This window comes from Oncorhynchus kisutch, linkage group LG3 (assembly GCF_002021735.2).
Source record: "Oncorhynchus kisutch isolate 150728-3 linkage group LG3, Okis_V2, whole genome shotgun sequence".
Taxonomy (NCBI): domain Eukaryota; kingdom Metazoa; phylum Chordata; class Actinopteri; order Salmoniformes; family Salmonidae; genus Oncorhynchus; species Oncorhynchus kisutch.
The window spans coordinates 51,326,118-51,347,259 of record NC_034176.2 but is presented as its reverse complement, the minus strand read 5'-3'; the positions used below and the strand labels follow the sequence as shown (position 1 = coordinate 51,347,259).

General features: G+C 40.9%; 1 protein-coding gene across 1 annotated transcript in view; it reads right to left on the bottom strand.

Moving 5' to 3' along the window:
• Positions 1 to 21,142, bottom strand: part of LOC109874202 (C-Jun-amino-terminal kinase-interacting protein 1) — a 136,065-nt gene that overhangs the window by 15,869 nt on the left and 99,054 nt on the right. Inside the window, exons 5-8 of the mRNA XM_031807991.1 lie at positions 18,690 to 18,771; positions 16,277 to 17,377; positions 12,297 to 12,372; positions 8,010 to 8,182 (exon numbers count right to left, since the gene is read on the bottom strand). Coding sequence (XP_031663851.1) covers positions 8,010 to 8,182; positions 12,297 to 12,372; positions 16,277 to 17,377; positions 18,690 to 18,771 — 1,432 coding nt within the window. The remainder of the gene's footprint in view (positions 1 to 8,009; positions 8,183 to 12,296; positions 12,373 to 16,276; positions 17,378 to 18,689; positions 18,772 to 21,142) is intronic.

Genomic DNA, 21,142 nt, shown 5'->3' with positions numbered 1-21,142 from the left:
CATGTAGCACACTCATTTTCGAAGTTATCATTCTGAAACTTTGCACAAGTACTGTTGCCCTCATGTTTTTCACCGAAATTGTCCCCATCATCCTATCTGAATTTTTGTTTAATCTTGTTGATTTTAAAGATGATGATACAACAATAAAAAGAAAAAACATATGTTTTTTTTCATTGTATTATCTAAACCAGATCTATTGTGTTATATTCTCCTACATTCAATTCACATTTACACAAACTTCAGAGTGTTTTCTTTCAAATGGTACCAAGAATATGCATATCCTTGGTTCTGTGCCTGAGCTACAGGCAGTTAGATTTGGGTATGTCTTCAGGCGGAAATTTAAAAAAGTAGGGGGGTAGTAGCTCTAAGAGGTTTTAAAGTCCCCAGGACATTCACAGTGTTAGGAAATACTGCTTTATCTTCTTGTGCACCAGATGCATGGAATATTCTACAACCCATGCTTAACCCTTTCATGCGTGAGTTCCAAATATCTCTAACGGTCACCCCAGCGTGAGTTTTTTTATGCACGTGATGTTAGAACGTTCTCTCCATTCCAGAATGTGATTGTTCGGTAACAGTACATTTAATCGGCGCTGCCCTCAAACCAAAGCACGCAGCCTGTTTTTATTTGTCAATATTAAATTATTTTCTATTAAGTTTTTTATTTCTAATAACAGTTTGAAATGAGGTGTGTTACGCCTCATTCATTCACATACAAGTAGTCATTTTTACTTTCGCGGACCAATTAATTTTTGGGACATTTCTGACCCGGACAAAATTCCCCAAACACTTCTCAATTGTTTGTGCAGTTCAAGTCTGCAGACATTTGCTCATCTGCCGTCCTGCACACACGTGTTCATGTTTTCCACCTGTCGCCTGCATCGCAATCAAAGTTGTTTTCGTTACCAATAATAACTTTGGAAATGTGTGCGTTTCTATCAAAGTGCCTTATTACGTTATAATAGTTTCTGCATGTCGTTTCTACTGTAGCATAATATTTTGGGTATATTCCTTATAACCGTGGACACGCCATGTAACGTTACTCATTTCATAACATTTATGGTGTTATACTCAATGATTAGGTAGCTAGCTACATTCTTCTATTAGCTCTGGAAAACTGCTAATTGCGTCAGGGAAGTATTAGCATGTGTTGTATTTTGAAGCTACCCTGGCTTTATGACTCCCAAGTGGCACAGCCGTACTAGAGGCGTCACTACAGACACCCATCTTCAAATCCAAACTGCATTTCTATCAAAGTAAGTGCCTTATTACGTTATAGTTTCTGTGTGTCGTGTTATACTGTGTCTACTGTAGCTCACTGTGTGTATGGAGCGTAATGTATTTGTGTATATTCCTTATAACCGCGGACACGCTAGGTAACGTTACTCACCTTTTATGGTGTTATATTAAATGTATTACATTCTTCTATTAGCTCTGTAAAACAATGCTAAATGCATCAGAAGAAGATGTTGTATTTTGACGCTACCCTGGAAAAATTTAGAAATATCTTATACCACTTGGTCGTTTTCTGAGTACATTCCACAAAGCTGTTTATCATGTCAGCCTTATCCACTGCCCCCATTTTGAGGTTATAGTCAAGCACGCAGTCTGGTTTGATGTTTCTCTGTCTGGTTTGTTTCTCTCTCCCGTCAGGTGGTCCAACTTCCCTGTGGCTGACATGGTTGCTGTATGGACAGAGGAGAGGACATGGACGTCTCGTTTGTCATGGAACTTTACTGCCAGCTGTTAACATGTTTTATTTTGTATAATGGGTCATTTAGGATGGCAGTAGCGTTGTTGATGAAATGCAGTCATAGCAGCAGAACTAGAAAGCAGTCTTGGGAAAAGAGGGTGGCAAAGAAGGGAGTTGCAAACAGTATTCTCTTATGGAGTTCCTCTTTACGGTCACCAGAAATGTATACATTTCACTAATTGTGGCTGCCCCCCCCCCACTCCAGACTGGGACTCATCAACACAAACAGCAGGGCCAGGAGGGGTGAAATGGCTGGCAGCCTTCCAGCTACCACAGAACTCCTGTACTATCGGTCTGCCTCCGTCACCACCAGCATCTTCGAAGGGAACTGGGACTTTGTCAGTCGACAAGGGGTCCTCTGTCACTGTCAGAACCTGATTCCTGACGTTCAGACTCATTTTCAGAATTTAAAAAAAATCTCAATTTCTGCAATTCTGAGTTGTCTCCTTTTGAAAGACATTGCTAATGCTACAGCTTAGCTCATTAGCTACGTACATAACAACACTGAATGGCTCAGAGCGGGAGTGAGAGGTTACGTGATTGACTGCCTGCACGTGTCCTTTGTATCAATAAATCACTATCAAATGTTTTGTGTAGTGTTCCTATATTTACTATTTTATTCACGTTTTTCAATTACCGGTGATAAATCATGCATTCCGATTTTTGCATAGATTGTAAAGGGCACATAGTATGTGTGTAAAATAATGTTTTGAAGGTTGTACTGATTATGAGCTAAGCTAATTCCAGCTATGTGTGTGGAGCCATGTTTGTTGACATACAATGCATTCTGGGTTTCACTTGATCGTCTGTCGGACCAAAGATGCTATAGCAAAATGAGGTAAGAGTTCACAAATTATTTGAGGACTTCCGGAAATTAATGGTGGGATGTGAACGACGGTAGATGACACACCCCTTCAACATGCATACTATAAACAGACCAAACACATCTCGTCTTCTCTTATTATCTTCGGTTTCTGTGAGGAAAATATTGCATGGCTGCGCGCTGAAACTAATCGTCGGATTACTTTCGATTTCTATAAAGTGTTTTACATAGTTATTTCGATCAATGGTGAGCTCACCCGTGATGTGATTAATTATACATAGTAATTGCTATTAGCAAATTCATAATGTAGTTTATGTCAGCCTAGAGCTAGAAAATATGACAGCTTGTGTGGGGTCAATCTTTCCTCAGTTAGCGCTAGGACAACTGTAGCCCACATTTTTCCGGTTAGGATGATTGTGTTATGCTATATATACTGTACTTCTGTGAATATCTGAACATTGCATCCCAAAATAAACTGCTCACATTCTGGACATAACTTTGTAAGGACTGTGTTTGTGTAAATAGTTTCTGAAAAAAGTGTGGCCAGCTCAAACGCTGATTGTTGCGTCATTCGAAACTGGCCGTTCTAAAGGAGCATTCTAAATGAGTGTTCTAATCACACAGGTGTGATCGTACGCTTCAGGGACCACTGTAGAACGATCACACCCGTGTGATGGTACGTGTGAAAGGGTTAATCTAGATATGTTAGTGCCACTGAATGAATTTAAAATATTGATGGGAGACTGTTACAGAGGAGTGTAAATGCTTTTTTATGGCTGGATCATGTTGATGTGTTGTATGTTGTAATTATGTCATGTATTGATTGTTGCTGCCTTCTTGGCCAGGTTTCCCTTGATAAAGAGACTCTGGGTCTCCATGGGCTTTTCCTACATAAGAGACGCTGATTGCATTTGCTGTATGATTGATGAGGATCTCCATATTGCAAATGTACGGTCCCTTACTAGACGTCCGCAAATGTTTGTAAAATAGGCCGATGGCCTCAGGCCGTGCCCCAGGGACAGATCTTCCGGGAAGTCATCAAATGAAGTCTCTCGGACATTTGGTCTCCGTTTTATAAAATGCAAAATTTTTGGTAATGTCTCCGCTGTTCTGGAAAATTCCACCAGATAGTAATTGGCTGCTTATTGCAAATGCACAAAACATCACCAAAGTGACATGGCCATTTCTCCTAAACGGAAAAGACTTTGAAGACGAAACTCGGTGAGCACAGGTTTGGCCAAATGGGCTTTTAGCCCAGAAACAAGATGGCGTCGAGGCCTCAACGCTTTCTGAGTTAAGGTCCATTTTCTGGGATTAAAGGTAAAAAATGGTCATAGAGCACTAATTTGACCGCTTCACGTCAAAGTACATGAGTGTCAGGAAAAAAAGAACCAGACAGTTATCTGTCGTATTTTATGAGAAATCGTACAATGTACAATTGGGGATAGTTAAAGAAATGTTTTTTCCCAAAAAACGTTATAGATCCAGTTGCAGCGTGTTCAGATGAATCAGTTAAGATGGGTTTTGGAGCTCTACGTGATTTGTGATTTTCTGAAATCACACAGTCAATGGGGACACAATAGACACTAATAGACACACCGACCCTGCAATTAGTTACCTGCGTTCGAACTACCAAAGAACTGTCAAGCCTAGAGCTCTGAAACTTTATATACATGTTCTAGAGTTTAAGTCGACCGTGCACGGTGAGTTATGTGGCTCTAGAAGGTTCCCAGGCAGAGAAACAGCCTTGTACATTTGCAATGACTTCAATTCATTTTGACTATCTCAAAAATGATGACATTTAGAAAAGTCCCAGCATCTCAAGACTAGGTGCATTGAAACCGCCTTGGCCCATAGAGACGGACCCTAAAGTTGCTGTGCTCTGTCAGGGACCCCGTAGCAACGCCCAGAAAAAGTGAACTCTCAGCACTAATTAAGGTCGCTGCTCGGGCTCCGAATGACCTATCAAGCCAAAACTTGGGATTCGGGGTCGCCTCAGCTAGACCTACACATAATGTTGGAACTGGACCCGCAGCTAGAATAACTACGTGTTTTAAGTTTTTATTATGGTTTAAACAGAAGGCGCTGTGAATTTTGGGCCTGCTCTAAAATATGTGATCGTTGGCTTCTAAACAATTTGGACAAAGTGGGTTTGGTGTCAGTCTGTATCAGTTTGGTGTCAGAATAATATCTTATTGACTGATGGACAATGGCTGACTTTTGACTTTTTGAAATCAACACATAAAGTGTTAGCAAATGGCATCACTGCAGTCTCTAGGCCGTGCCGAGTTCAACGAGATGCCCCACTTGACCGTAGCTCACTCAGTCTGACCGCAGCGACCGTGCAAAAAAGCATGCCCAAAGTGAAGCCTGGTCTAAATTTCAGGTGCTTTTGGGTAACAGTGACAAAACCGTTAGGGTTAGAAGCACAATTAAACCACAGGAACATTCCTATGGTCCTCCCAATCTGTGCAAGCCTAACCTTGAATGTGTAGCATTAACCCTTAACAGTGAAAACAGAGTGTTTTCATCTAACAGTTTACAATGACATCTCTCCCCAAAGGAATACATTGCCTGCTGCCCTTATTTCAACCTGAAGCCTATGTGGGTTAGGAATGCCATATCAAACTGTCTTCGATGACAATCCATCAGACCACTATGCGGACTACCTGTATTGTTTCTAAGCTTCCTGGAGCAACCGGAAGTGGTTTAATTCACCCTAAATGTTTTTTTGATGTACCCAACCTGCAGTTTGTGAAAAACACAGCATTCAACCCTGTGTAAATCAGTCAGTTCCTGATATAAATACTTGAAACTCAGGATTCTGCCCCAATGAGGGTATGTATTTACTTTCAGCAACCTGTGCCTACCGGAAGTGTCTTAAATTGGGGTCATAGGGGCTGTTTCGAAGGGTTAAATGGTCACATTTTTGTGTGATTAGGCAACCCTCATGAACAGTAAATCAGTCATTTCTCCCATCAGATATCCAAGAAAAACTCACACACACAGATAGCCAGGATGGAGTAACACAGTGTGGGGCTTACAGACACACTGCAATAGTTACCTCCGTTCAAACTATCAAAGAACCATCAAACCTAGAGCCTTGAAACTTTCGAAACATGGTCTAGAGCTTAAGTTGATAGTGCACAGTGAGTTATGTGGCTCTAGAAGGTTCTCAGGCCGAGAAACAGCCTTGTACATTTGCAATGACTTCATTTAGACCATCTCGAAAATGATGACATTTAGAAAATGTGTCACAAGTCTAGGTGCAGAGTCACAAGTCTAGGTGCATTGAAACCACCTCGGGCCATAGAGACAGAACCTAAAGTTTCTGTTCAAAAGCTCATTCAGGGACTCCATAGCAACGCCCGGAAAAAGTGGATTTTCAGCACTAATTAAAAGGTCACTGCTCGGCATCCGGACCTATCGAGCCGAAAGTTGGGATTCGGGGTAGGCCTACACATAATGTCAGAACTGGACCCACAGCTAGAATTTAACGTGTTTTACATTTTTATTGTGGTTTAAACAGAAGGCGCTGTGAATTTTGGGCCTGCTATGAAATATGTGATAGTTGGCTTCTAAACATGTTGGACTAAGTGGGTTTGGTGTCAGTATGTATCAGTTTGGTGTCAAAATTATATCTTATTGACTGATGGATGCTGACTTGATGGCTGACTTTTGTCCGTTTGCAATAAGTTTAAACAGTGATGAACCATCACCAAATTGACATGCTGAAATCAACACCAACGAGCGATGGAGAGGAACCACTATCACTGCCATCCCAAGTTCAACAGGCCAGTCAATTGGGCATTTCTGCAATATATTAGAGCATGTCACATTCGTGATGGTAAATGCCCATTGAAAGACATTGCAAATGGACAGTACATTTGCAATGTTTTTAATGAGGGCTTTACCATCACGAAATGGACATGATGAAATCAACACAAGCGATGGAGAGGAACCACTATCACTGCCTGGCCATCCCAAGTTCAACGGGCCTGTCAATTGGGCATTTCTGCATATCAAATTCGTGATGATAAATGCCCATTGTAAGACATTGCAAGTGGACAGCAGTGCACCTGGTGATCGGAACGGATTACTAGGAGCAATGTTTTTAAATGGCTTTTAATGCCTTTAGAGGGGTGCAAGGGGTCCACAGCTGGGTAGGGAGCACCCACCACCCGTGCCCATCTAATAGGGGTCATTTTGGACATTTTTCAAAAAATCTTTAACAGTCACACTTCTCTCTTCTCTTCTCACTTCTCTCTTTTCAAATATGATAAATAGACCTTCTAGGTTGATTCGGGGCTTAACATAGTGATATATATCATTTGGTCAGTATAAATGCCATTTGGACATGGTTCACAGACTTTTGGGTTCGGAAGCTGACTTCCTATGATCATATATGGTAAATGGACATAACATCTTATTTGGTACTTTCAATACTTATGTATGGCATTTTGACATTTCTTATGCCATTTGGACATGGTTCCACTGACTTTTGGGTTCGGAAACCGACTTCCTATGATCATATATGGCAAATGGACATAACATCCTGATTTGGCACTTCCAATACTTATGTATGGCATTTGGACATTTCTTATGACTTTTGGCTGACTTTTGGCTGGTTCACTGACTTTTGACTTCCTATGGTCAAAACATAGGCCTTATAATTCAAAGGTATGTTCATATCGTTGTTATATATGTATTATTAACACACCAAAAAAAAAAATTCGAAAAATGGTCCAGAAAGCACTTTTTTAGGAGTTGTATTTGTTTAAACATTTTACAATTTTCAAAATTTGACCCTTGGGTCTTGACTTCATGTCCATTTGCAATATGAACATTTATGGTGGCGTGAACTCACCATCTTTGGGATTTTTTCTGTATAACACTTGGCATTTGCCATATGCCATTTGCTATAAGCTTTGAATCAACTGCTGTGGTATTTGCGATTGTGTATATGTTTCGCCCAATGGCAATATGTTGCCATTCATTTTTGTCCATTTCATGGGGGCCTTCCCTTCTGGTTAAGGTTAAAGAAAATATGACCTTACTTACAATGTCATGTGCTTGAATCATTTGGTTATGAGGATCAAACTATTTAATATTTGTGTTCCTTAAAGAGGCAATATGAAGTTGTTACATCTATTTTTTGACTTTTAATGTAATGATATACTGTAGGCCAATTGATTATTGAAGAATATTTCTTATACATTCTCATTAGCTTAGTTTTTAACTATCAGCTTGTTTTACTCCACTGTGTAAACATTTTAATTGTAAATATTCTCCAGTCCCATCCCTGTTTACCAAATCAGTGGCAGGGTGTTGGCTTTGTTATTGTTTGAACTACAGATTGCCCCTTTAAAGAGATACAAATACTCATTTAGCATTTTAGCACTGTGTAAATAAGCAGGGATCAAAGCACTGCACCTTTGAAGCTCTCTGGCTCCTTGGCGACCTCTATGGCGTAGTAAGCAGGGAAGATGCCGCAGGTGCCTGTACGCATGTTATAGCCTTCGTACCAGTAATCCTCTGCTTGTACCTCCACCAGTACAGGGTCATCCACCTCCAACTCCAGCTCATCATCATGGCGAGGGACAAACCTGTTGTCGTCCCAGAAACAGGGACAAGCAGCCAGATATAACAACAAGTCAGATTTTAGAACCTGTTCATGCTTACAGAGGCAATTTTGTTATGATGTAACGTTCAAGTCCACATCTGTGTACTTTGGCTGGTAACAGATACAGAGCACTCAGCTTAGAAGATTCACAGATATTCTACTGAACTGCTTATAGTGGTCAAACACCATAGTTAAGAAATATTCCTGTACTTACAATGTCATATACTTGAATCATTTGGTTATCAGGATCAAACTGTTTAATATTTGTCTTCCTTTTTTATTTTATTTTTTTATTTTTTATTTCACCTTTATTTAACCAGGTAGGCTAGTTGAGAACAAGTTCTCATTTGCAACTGCGACCTGGCCAAGATAAAGCATAGCAGTGTGAGCATACAAAGAGTTACACATGGAGTAAACAATTAACAAGTCAATAACACAGTAGAAAACGAAGGGGGGGTCTATATACAATGTGTGCAAAAGGCATGAGGAGGTAGGCAAATAATTACAATTTTGCAGATTAACACTGGAGTGATAAAAGATCAGATGGTCATGTACAGGTAGAGATATTGGTGTGCAGAAGAGCAGAAAAGTAAATAAATAAAAACAGTACGGGGATGAGGTAGGTGAAAAGGGTGGGCTATTTACCAATAGACTATGTACAGCTGCAGCGATCGGTTAGCTGCTCAGATAGCTGATTTTTGAAGTTGGTGAGGGAGATGAAAGTCTCCAACTTCAGCGATTTTTGCAATTCGTTCCAGTCACAGTCCTTAAAGGGGCAATCTGCAGTTGCTACATACATTTTTTTACTTTTCAATTAATTATGCAGTTGTATACCCATTGATTCTTGAAGAATATAACTTGCGTCATGAGCTTATTCCATCATAACCCAAAATATAAGTGTGTTTTAAAACCTCTTGAAGCTAGGGGGGCACTTTATGTTTGGAAAAATAACGTTCCCAAAGTAAACAGCCTATTTCTCAGGACCAGATGCTAGAATATGCATATAATTGACAGATTAGGATAGAAAACACTAAAGTTTCCAAAACTGTCAAAAATATTGTCTGTGAGTATAACAGAACTGATATTGCAGGGGAAACCCTGAGGAAAATCAAACCAGGAAGTGGCTTCTATTTTGAAAACTCCATGTTGCATAGCCTGCCTTTGCTACATTTAAAGGGATATCAATCAGATTCCTTTTCCTATCGCTTCCTCAAGGTGTCAACAGTCTTTAGACAGAGTTTCAGGCTTTTATTTTGAAAAATGAGCGAGAAAGATAACATCACGTCATTGTATGGCCGGGTGCCAGCAGTGTGGGCAGCCATTTCCCTCTCCTACTGCAAAAGACAGTTGCGGTTGATATATTATCGATTATATATTTTAAAAACAACCTGAGGATTGATTATAAAAAACGTTTAACATGTTTCTGTGGACATTACGGATACTATTTGGAATTTGTCTGCGTTGTCGTGACCGCTCTTTCCTGTGGATTTCTGAACATAACACGCCAAACAAACGGAGGTATTTTGGACATAAAAATAATATTTTCGGAACAAAAGGAACATTTATTGTGTAACTGGGAGTCTCGTGAGTGAAAACATCCGAAGATCATCAAAGGTAAACATTTCATTTGATTGCTTTTGGTGATTTTCGTGACCAAGCTACTTGATGCTAGGTGTTCATAATGTTTTGTCGAGCGATTGATAAACTCACACAAACGCTTGGATTGCTTTCGCTGTAAAGCATATTTTCAAAATCCGACATGACAGGTGGATTAACAAAAGGCTAAGCTGTGTTTTGCTATATTGCACTTGTGATTTAATGAATATAAATATTTTTAGTAATATTATTTGAATGTGGCGCTATGCAATTCAGCGGTTGTTGATGACAATTATCCCGCTAAAGGGATGGTAGCATCAAGAAGTTCATCTATTGTTTTGCAAACAGAGGGTTGCATGACAGTACATGAATGATCACTTGTCTTATACTGTTCAAATATATGATGTTACAAGTAATGGTAAAAGGCTCAACAAATTGAAAAATGTCTGTGGTAGTACTTCCATGAATTTCACTGTATTGTTGGTCTGTTGAACACAGACCAACAATACACCAAACAACCTGTATTGAGCAGCCCGTTGGTTTTTCACATTCTCTGACAAATCAAATCAAATCAAATGTATTTATATAGCCCTTCGTACATCAGCTGATATCTCAAAGTGCTGTCCAAATCAGTCTAACACACAATATTTATTGAAAATTGTTATTTTGTTTTTTTACTTTCAGGGGGTCTGGGAATTTTCCGGAGATTCTTGACCTGCCAAATAACATACATTTATTTAATTGTTTTTATGACTCCAGACTCCAGAACTTACCGGCTTGGAGATTCAAACCAGCAACCTTTTGGTTACTGGCCCAATGCTTAGTTTAAAGATAATTTACATTACATCATCATAAGCTTAGCACAATTGCTGGAGGTCTACAGGTACACTAGACAGCTCCTCTCAAAAGCATGGAAAAATACCTTTAAGCTACTCCAAAGCTGGCCATTTGGCACTTTCTATGTATTTTTACCAGTATATATAAACTATAATATTTCAATTCTATGTCACGGTCGTCATAAATAGGAGACCAAGGTGCAGCGTTGTAAGCGTACATTCATCTTTAATAAAGAAAGAACTCTGAACAAACTATCAAAACGAACCGTGAAGCTAATATGGCTAGTGCAGACAGGCAATTAAACATAGAACCCACAAACTACCCAAGGAATATGGCTACATAAATAGGGTCCCCAATCAGAGAAAACAATAAACAGCTGCCTCTGATTGAGAACCAATCTAGGCAACCATAGACATAAACACCTAGACTACCAAAACCCCTAGACATTCAAAAACACCTAGACAATACAAAAACTAAACAAACCACTCTCGTCACACCCTGACCTAACCAAAATAATAAAGAAAACAAAGATAACTAAGGTCAGGGCATGACATTCTAGTTGTTTTAAATGCAATTATACACATTTCATTCATCTGCCGTAGGTGCAAGAAAAGGCTATGTGCAACCTCTCTCCACACAGCCAGCCAGCTGCGACAACAGGACAGCACTTCAGTTCTGAGCTAGATAGCTGTCCAATATAGTTTGTGAGTGTATTGTGAGAATTTATCAAATATAAACTACTATATGGGACTATAAATTACCAACCAACCAGCTTTGGAATAGTTAGAAGGTAAATTTCCCTGCTTTTGAGAGGAGCTGGTTACTGTACCTGGAGAATTCCAGCAATTGAGCTATCCTAACGATAAGCTAATGTCAATTACCTTCAAACTGCATGCAGAGACATAAAAATTATGTTGAATTCATCGGACCAGGTAAGTAGAATAAAGAGCTACTGTAAATCCCCAAATCTCGTGGTATCCCTTTAAAAAGGAATAGTTTCACCATATTAAAATGAGATTTCAGTTCACGTAACAGGGGTTGACCTTAACTTTACAATGGGTTGAAATCTTCTTAGAAGTCGGAAAAACCTGGCTTCCAAAATGCAGAATTTTGGCACTTTATGAACAATGTATAGACTTGTCCATATGGTCTATATTAAAGAAAACGTAATTTTAATATACTGTAATAGTCTTTTAAAATGCAATATTTGTGCACAATTTCTACTTAACATATCAAAAGGATTCAAAATGTACTCTATTTGTAGAAAGATGCAACTATGCATAGGTTTTTCTGCTCTACTGATACCAACAGACCCATTTGGCCTGTCAAATCTATATGTCATGGAGCATAACTTACAAGTCACATTACTAAATGCTACAAAGCAAGGCAAAAGTGTAAATGGTCAATTACTTTAGTGGTTAAGATTACCTAAGTCATCTGAGTAAGTATGACGGGTTAGAGGTCTTTGCTTATTAATCAGTGTTAAGATATAGTTATGGGTTCAATTCCCACATCAGCTATATACTGAAAGTATGTGTTTAATAAGTATCTTTGTATAAATACTTGCCAAATCTCATTAGCAATAGTGCAGGTGACGTCGAAGACAATGATGATGGTTACCAAGACAATGATGATGTGATGATGATAATAAAGGTGTATCTCACCTGTAGACGGCTCTGTGACTCTGTTCCCTCTCTTCCCCATTTATGAGGCAGGAGAACAAGCCAAACGGCTCTGCACCTGGAGAAGTCGGGAGGAAAATAGTTTTTGTTTTTATTCTGAAGTACTGTTTCCAAAGTATACCTAACAGAATACACACTGTACTTACAATAATCGCTTATTTTATTTATCCTTTATTTAATAAAAGGTATCCCGCAAGCGTCTACTCTGGGTTCAGTGCCTTCAGAAAGTATTCATATACCCTTGACTTATTCCACATTCTGTTGTGTGTACAGCCTGGATGAAATTGATGTTCTCTTCCATCTACTCATAATACCCCATAATGACAAAGTTAAAAATATTTGAAGACATTTTTGCAAATGTATTGCACATTAAATGTATAAATATGGTGAATACATAAGTATTCACACCCCTGAGTCAATACTTTGTAGAAGCACCTTTGGCTGCAAATGCAGCGGTAAATCTTTTTGGTTAAGTCTAAGAGCTTGGTAAGCAACTCCAGTGTAGATTTTTTTTCTTTTTTCTGGACACTCTTCCGTAAAGCCCTGCTCTGTGGAGTGTATGGCTTAAAGTGGTCCTATGGACAGATACTCCAATCTTAGCTGTGGAGCTTTGCAGCTCCTTCAGTGTTATCTTTGGTCTCTTTGTTGCCTCTCTGATTAATGCCCTCCTTGCCTGGTCCGTGAGTTTTGATGGGCGACCCACTCTTGGCAGGTTTGTTGTGGTGCCATATTCTTTCAATTTTTTAATAATGGATTTAACGGTGCTCTGTGGGTTCTTCAAAATTTCAGATAATTATGTCATGGCTTTAGGAGCTTCTGGTAGGCTAATTTACATCATTTGAATCAATTGGAGTTGTTCCTGTGGATGTATTTCAAGGCCTACCTTCAAACTCAGTGCCTGTTTGATTGACATCGTGGGAAAATAAAAATAAATCAGCCAAGACCTCAGAAAAAGATTTGTAGACCTACACAAGTCTGGTTCATCCTTGGTAGCAATTTACAAATGACTGAAGGTACCACATTCATCTGTACAAACAATAATACGCAAGTATAAACATCATGGGACCACACAGCCCTCATACCGCTCAGGAAGAAGATGCGTTCTGTCTCTTAGAGATGAACGTACTTTGGCCGAAAAGTGCAAATCAATCCCAGAACAACAGCAAAGGATATTGTGATGATGCTGGAGGAAACAGGTACAAAAGTATCTATATCCACAGTAAAACGAGTCCTATATTGACATAACCTGAAAGGCCGTTCAGCAAGGAAGAAGCCACTGCTTCTGGAAGAAGCCAGACTACGGTTTGCAACTGCACATTTGGACAAAGATTGTAATTTTTGGTGAAATGTTCTCTGGTCTGATGAAACAAAAATAGAACTGTTTGGCCATAATGACCAGCATTATGTTTGGATGAAAAAGGGGGAGGCTTGCAAGCCGAAGAACACTATCCCAACCGTGAAGCACGGGGGTGGCAGCATCATGTTGTGGGGATGCTTTGCTGCAGGAGGGGCTGGTGCACTTCACAAAATAGATGGCATCATGAGGGAAGGAAAATTATGTGGATATATTGAAGCAATATCTCAAGACATCAGTCAGGAAGTTAAAGCTTGGTCACAAATGGGTCTTCCAAATGGACAATGACCCCAAGCATACTTCCAAAGTTGTGGCAAAATGGCTTAAGGACAACAAAGTCAAGGTGTTGGAGTGGCCATCACAAAGCCCTGACCTCAATCCTATAGCAAATGTGTGGCTAGAACTGAAAAAGTGTGTGCGAGCAAGGAGACCTACAAACCTGACTCAGTTACACCAGCTCTGTCAAGAGGAATGGACAAGATTCACCCGAAATTGTGGGAAGCTTGTGGAAGGCTATCCAAAATGTTTGACCCAAGTTAAACAATTTAAAGGTAATGCAACCAAATAGTAATTGAGTGTATGTAAACTTCTGACCCACTGGGATTGTGATGAAAGAAATAAAAGCTGAAATAACTAATTATCTCTACTATTTTTCTGATATTTCACATTCTTAAAATAAAGTGGTGATCCTAACTGAACTAAGACAGGGAATTGTTACTAGGGTTAAATGTCAGGAATTGTGAAAAAGTGAGTTTAAATGTATTTGGCTAAGGTGTATGTAAACTTCCAACTACAACTGTATATACTAAGATCATGTGACACTTAGATTGCACACAGGTGGAATTCATTTAACTAATTATGTGACTTCTGAAGGTAATTGGTTGCACCAGATCTTATTTAGGGGCTTCATAGCAAAGGGGGTTCCACTTTTCTGTTATTTTAAAATTTTTGAAACAAGTCATTTTTTTTCATTTCACTTCATCAATTTGGACTATTTTGTGTATGTCCATTACATGAAATCCAAAGAAAAATACATTTAAATTACAGGTTTTAATGCAACAAAATAGGAAAAACGCCAAGGGGATGAATACTTTTGCAAGGCACTGTATATAGACTTGAAATCAAGACTTGTAAATGGAACACTGGTCACTTTAATAATGTTTACACATCTTGCATTACTCATTTCATATGTATATACTGTATTCTATTCTACTGTATCTTAGTCTATGCTGCTCTGACATTGCTCGTCCATATGTTTATATATTCTTAATTCCATTCCTTTACTTAGATTTGTGTGAATTGGGAATATGTTGTGAAATTGTTAGATATTACTTGTTAGATATTACTGCACTGTCGGAGCTAGAAACAAGAACTTCACTACACCCGCAATAACATCTGCTAAACACGTGTATGTGACAATACATTTGATTTGATTTGATAGCACACTTCCTTTTATCAAGAGTGACAGGTTTTCTCTATGAAAAAGTAGGCTGGACCTCTGACGTCGAATAGGTCGAAACATTACATGCTGTTCATTTATCAAGCTCCTTCGCAAAAACTCCAGCATTACTCAAATTATTACTAACCTAAAGAAGTACGAGATACCATACCCAGTCACAGCTAGCTTCTGTCCTCCTCTGGGTACATTGACTTCAACACACAACCAAGGAGGCTCATGGTTCTCACCACCTTCCATAGGCTTACACCATAATTATGACAACTTCCGGAGGACGCAGGACATCCTCCAACCTATCAGAGCTCTTGCAGCATGCACTGACATGTTGTCCACCCAATCGAAGGAACAGATAATTAATCTAGTACAGATAGCATAAACTACAGCTAGCTAGCACTGTTGAATAATGTTTCTTAAACAGAAGCAAACAGAACAAAACGGGGATAAACATACCAGAATTTGTCCAATAGAAACTGTTGTTTGCCACTGTTGGACTAATGATTACACCCTAGTTCAGCTATGTACAGGCAAGAGTGTGCAAGGCAGTATTGAAGTGTCAGTGTCTGTCACCTTGATTACTAAAAATGATATCGACCTGTGCACCTACATGGTAAACTTTCATTAATTGGCTCGGTTGTAGCAACCTCATAATGGGTACAGGCAAAATTCAAGTACAGTATGATGTAGTAGCCTAAACCTATCGATGTTACATTGAGCTGGGTCACTGGAATATGAATGGCAGTCATCCAACATGCTATGTCCAATAGAAATAAGGCCATGTTCATGAAAAAATGCATCATCCTCCCTCATCTTAAACTGTACCGACCGCCACTGATTGAGACACAAAAAGTATCTCTAGATTAAACTGGATTTTCATGGGGATTTGTTTTATTATGTTACTTAGATTGATGCACGGGTGAGTCAATAGACTAAGGATTAAAATGTTGTAACTTTTAATGGCGTCAACCGACAGAACTTTTGAACTTTATATTTGTTTCTACAAAATGCTCCGTTATCACATATGTTGACACTGGTATTGTGCTGGAGATAATGAATATGAGGTTGAAAAGTGATTGAGTTGCCCTTGAAACCTAACGTAAGAAACTGCAGTGTCTGAACACGATGGTGTCATTGTGGTTCAGTGGTGGTACCTACTGGATGATCGTGACCGTCCATTCATGAAGATGTTGAGGAACTTCTTAGAGAAGTGCAAGTTCGCCTCCGGGGTGGAGTCCTCTGACAGACAGGCGGGGGCTTCTCTCCTCACCCTTCCCACTCTCACTCTCTCCTCCTCCTCCTCCTCCTCCTCCTCCTCCTCCTCCTCCTCCTCCTCTTGCTCCTTATACTTCTCCCCTATGGCCGACTCATACGGAGACGAGACGCAGTTGTCGTAGACGGTCGCAGAGTTGCTGTCGTCGCTGTAACATTGGTAACACTGCCTCAGACTTACCAGTTCGAGCTGCGCGTGCTCGTCCACAACGAGTGTGTACTTCACAGAGTCGTAAGACAGACCACTCGCTTCCGAGCTCATCAAAGTACTCGTGGGGGCACCACAGCCACCACGTCCCAAATACTGCCTGCCTCCCACAACCCTTACCCTCTCATCCTCACCCTCTACCCCAAATGTCTCATCTTGGGCATCTACATACTCCACCCCTGCCCCTGCCCTCACCATCGCCCCTGCTCCTCCTTCCCTCAGGCCGAGGTTCAGGGCTAAGCCTGGGGGTTCCATGGGGGGGGCGGTAGAGGGAGGGGTGAAGAGAGCCCCCACATAGGAGGCGTAGGAGGGAGGGGGCATGTAAACCTCGTCCTCCTCACAAATGGAAGGGTTGGTCCGGTCGGGCAGAGGCTGGTAAGGGGGCGGGCCCTCGTTGTCAGAGCTGATTGACATGCGTCCGTGCTCTGGCTGCTGGGACAGGAATGGGTGGTCCTGCTCGGAACGGTGCACGGGAGTCAGATAGATCTCCTCGGTGGGTTCTAGGCGTACATCTGTGTGATAGCGGATCTTCTCTCTGTGTGTCCCTGGGGGGCCCAGAGGTGCGAGTGTGTAGTTTTGGGGTGGCGGGGGTGCTGGGGGTTTCTCCGGCAGTTTGGAGCGTGTCCCCGCTGTGGAGCTCTCAGTGTGTCCAGAGGTGTGTTTGTATCTACAGGGAGTGTCAGTGGATGTGCCGCGGTCCTTGGTCTGCGTCCCACCTCCGTGCTGCAGCTTGTCCTCGTCGCTTAGACAGCTGTGCTCATGGGGAGAGATCAGCCCGCCTGGGGGAGGGAGACAGACAGAGACCCAAGCATTCACAGACAGACATACAAGAAGACACAAAGACAGACATATCCACACATGTACACATTAACATAGAAAATACACAAACACATACAAGGGCACATAACATATATCCTAGTGGTTAGAGTGTTGGGCCAGTAACCGAAATGTTGCTAGATCGAATCCCTGAGCTGACATGGTAAAAATCTGTCGTTCTGCCCCTGAGCAAGGCAGTTAACCCACTGTTCCTAGGCCGTCATTGTAAGTAATCATTTTTTCTTAACTTACTTGCCTAGTTAAATGAAAAATAAAACAGATGGAAACCTATGCAGCAGTTCACATACAGTACACACAGACAGTGCAAATACAGATCAACATGCACAGACAAACACACACAAATATCAGAAATGTCTAGTTGGTTAGGTAACACTGGGATTACACTCTTAATCCATGTTACTCATCATATTCAGTGGGCAGCAAATAGAATGTGATTGACCTAGTACGTCATAATCCACTGTCAAAAACTATTAGAGCCTTGCAGGGATGCTGTCACTACTATCAGTGGACACTAATACATGCTTTGAGAGCAATGTATAAAAATATTTTAATAAATTAAGTTATAATTACAACCATTACTAATGATTGGGGGTGTGAAGCAATGAAGAGAGTCAGATACTGTCATTATAAGGAGACACATGTATCCCAGAGAGCATGTAGTTGGCCAATACAGACAATTGTACCAGGAAGTGTCATTGGAATGGAGAACTATATTTTTCAAGAGATATCTGATCAAGAAAACAGCAATATAAAGCATCAAACCAAATTGGTACTAGTGGACCTAAAGATGACACGGTTATATATTAGAGAGACAGATAACTTCAAAAGAACGGTTTATGTGTATGTGCGTCAAGAATAAAAAGTCAACCATTTTCTATTTGATTTTGCTATCCTTTCTGTCCATACACATTTAGTGACAGCTAGGGTAATAGAAGCTTCATAGTTGTGAAGCACTGGCCATCTTTTTAACATCTGAGTCGGCGGTGCTAGTCGGTAACTCAACACACTCTCTGCTAGTTTTACATATACTGTAGTTCAGAGAGGCCATTCTAATTCATCCACAGACAGATTTTGGACAATGTTACAATGGATGAAAGGAAATATGTTTATAGTTCTAGGTGCAGTGGTTGATTCTGCAGTCACTGCTTTGTTAAAATCTACTAAATCAGCAAAATCAGCAACCCCCAAAAGATTAAAACTGGTGGTACGAGCCAGCAGTCTCCTGTAAAGTGAAGTGGTGGTGGAACAGCTCACCTGTTTTGAGGGGGGAGGATGAGAGCGAGACCTTCTCCTGCCAGCTGTACTTCTTACCAAATGAGTTGTTGTTTAATGTGTCCTGAGAGGGCAAGATAGAACGGTAAAAAAAGAGAGATGAAGCGAGAGAGAATGACACGGCAAAAGAGAGGGAATGGAGAGATTGTGAGCGAGAGAGATTTGGATGCACAAAGTCAATGTACACAATCTCTTTCTCTAGCCTGCCACTCTCTCATTCACTGACTCACTCACTTTCACACAGACAAAGCTTTTATTCTGTTGAATGACCAGGGAGTCTTTTGTCTGTGCTCCGTGGTGTGCATTTAAAGGGACCCAATGTCCCTTTTCCAACAGCTCCCCTGTCTTACATCCAGAACCCCCACTGATTCCCCCCATCTGGTTTGGGGTAGAATATCTCTCTCTCTCTCTCTCAAACATTTAATTTTATGGCTATATGTGCTTATCTCCACTCCCCTCCAACTGGGGGTAGTTAAAAAAAAAAAAGCGTTGCCCATTATCCCAGGTGCATTTATACCTGTGTTCTCGGTTTGTCTGTTGCCAGTTAGTCTTGTCTTGTCAAGCCTACCAGCGTGTTTTTTATTACTCCTATTTCCTTAAGTCCCTGTTTTCTAGTTTTCCCGTTATTTGATCAATCTGCCTGCCCTGAGCCTGCCTGCCGCTCTGTACTTCTCTCTGCCCTGGACTACGGACCCCTGCCTGCCCTTTGCCTGCCCCCTGTTTACATAGTAAACGTCCATTATTCGAACGGTCTGCATCAGGGTCTTTTCCTGAGCCGTGATAGCTATATATTGAAAGATTATTGGAATCTCTGTGTGTAGCCGGACAGGTAGGATGACTGACAATAGTGAAGGTAAACAGGCGGTCATGGGTCAGGTGACTGAGAGGAATAGGAGGAGACTGAGGCAGGAATTTACTGGATAGTATATTTTCCTGGATATTTTGTGTGTGCTGCATAACAAAGGAAACAGAATAACATGTACCAAATAAAATTCATATTCACAAAAGTGAAATCATAACAATCATTCTCATGACTAACATAATTAGGTAATTCAGCAATTCAGTTCAATAGGAATTCAATATGAAGCATGATTGAGTCATTTAGGATCATAAGGGTTCATCATAATCATGAGAATGCAAATAAATTGATCAGGTATCAATTATTCAATCAATTAATCAATTTAGGAAATAATAATTACGTTTCATACTATATACATATCAATGGCTTAATTGGCCAGTGATGATCTGTAGGGCCGTTGATTTGTGGATGCACAGAATATATGGATTAGATGGAGCTGGGGGAGAGAAAGCAGAGAGGTCGGTGGTGGTGATTTCCTCGTTTTAATGAATTGAGATCTCACCCAATAGATATGAGAGTTTATCAAAATTTGATTTGTTTTCAAATTCTTTGTAATGTCTGTGTAATCTGAGGGAAATATGTGTCTAATATAGTCAAACATTTAGCAGGAGGTTAGGAAGTGCAGCTCAGTTTCCACCTCATTTTGTAGGTAGTGTGCACATACCTGTCTTCTCCTTTTTTGATAATTCTTTCCAATGTGTCAAGTAATTATCTTTTAGTTTTCATATGAATTAGTTGAGTCTACATGTAATTGTGTTTCTGTCCTGGGGATCTGTGGGGTCTGTTTGTGTTTGTGAACAGAATCCCAGGACCAGCTTCCTTAGGGGACTCTTCTCCAAGTTCATCTCTCTGTTCATCTCTCTGTAGGTAATGCATGTACAGAAGAATTAGTCCAATTCCAGCTAATTATCAAAATCCAGAAAAGAGCCGTGAACAGGCATACCTACTCCGCCATGACCTCCGGATGAGGTCCTTGGTGTCCTACACCGCCTCGACGCCACTCGAGAGGTTTCACCTCCAACTAGTGGAGGGCCTCCTACCACGAGTCGTCTCAGCAAGCCAGCCCCCCAACCTACCCAGCAGTCCGCCCAGGGAGGCAATGCCCTGCTGTCCCTCCCGGACAAGTATGATGGGACTCCGGGACTCCATCCAAATGCCATAGCTTCCTACTCCAGTACTCCCTCTATTTCGGCCATCAGATGGGATCCCCCACCACGAGAGGTCCAAGGTTTCCACAGTCATTTCCCTGCTGACCAGGCAGGCGTTAGAGTGGGCTACAGCCATCTGGGAGAGAGGCGAGAAAGAGCTGGGATCCTACGTGAGGTTCATGGCTATGTTCAGGGCAGTCTTCGACAATCCACCGGAGGTCAGAGAGGGAGGTGAGCAACTATTCCAACTCCAACAGGGAGCCCAGACTGCTACTGAGTACACCCTCACCTTCCGGTCTGTGGCAGCCTCCAGCGGATGGAATGAACCAGTGCTCTGCACCCTATTTTGTATAGAGGACTACACGAGGAGGTCCAAACTGCCAGGAGTGGCACCAGCTTCAGCTGTGTCCGATGCTTCCCAACCCAGG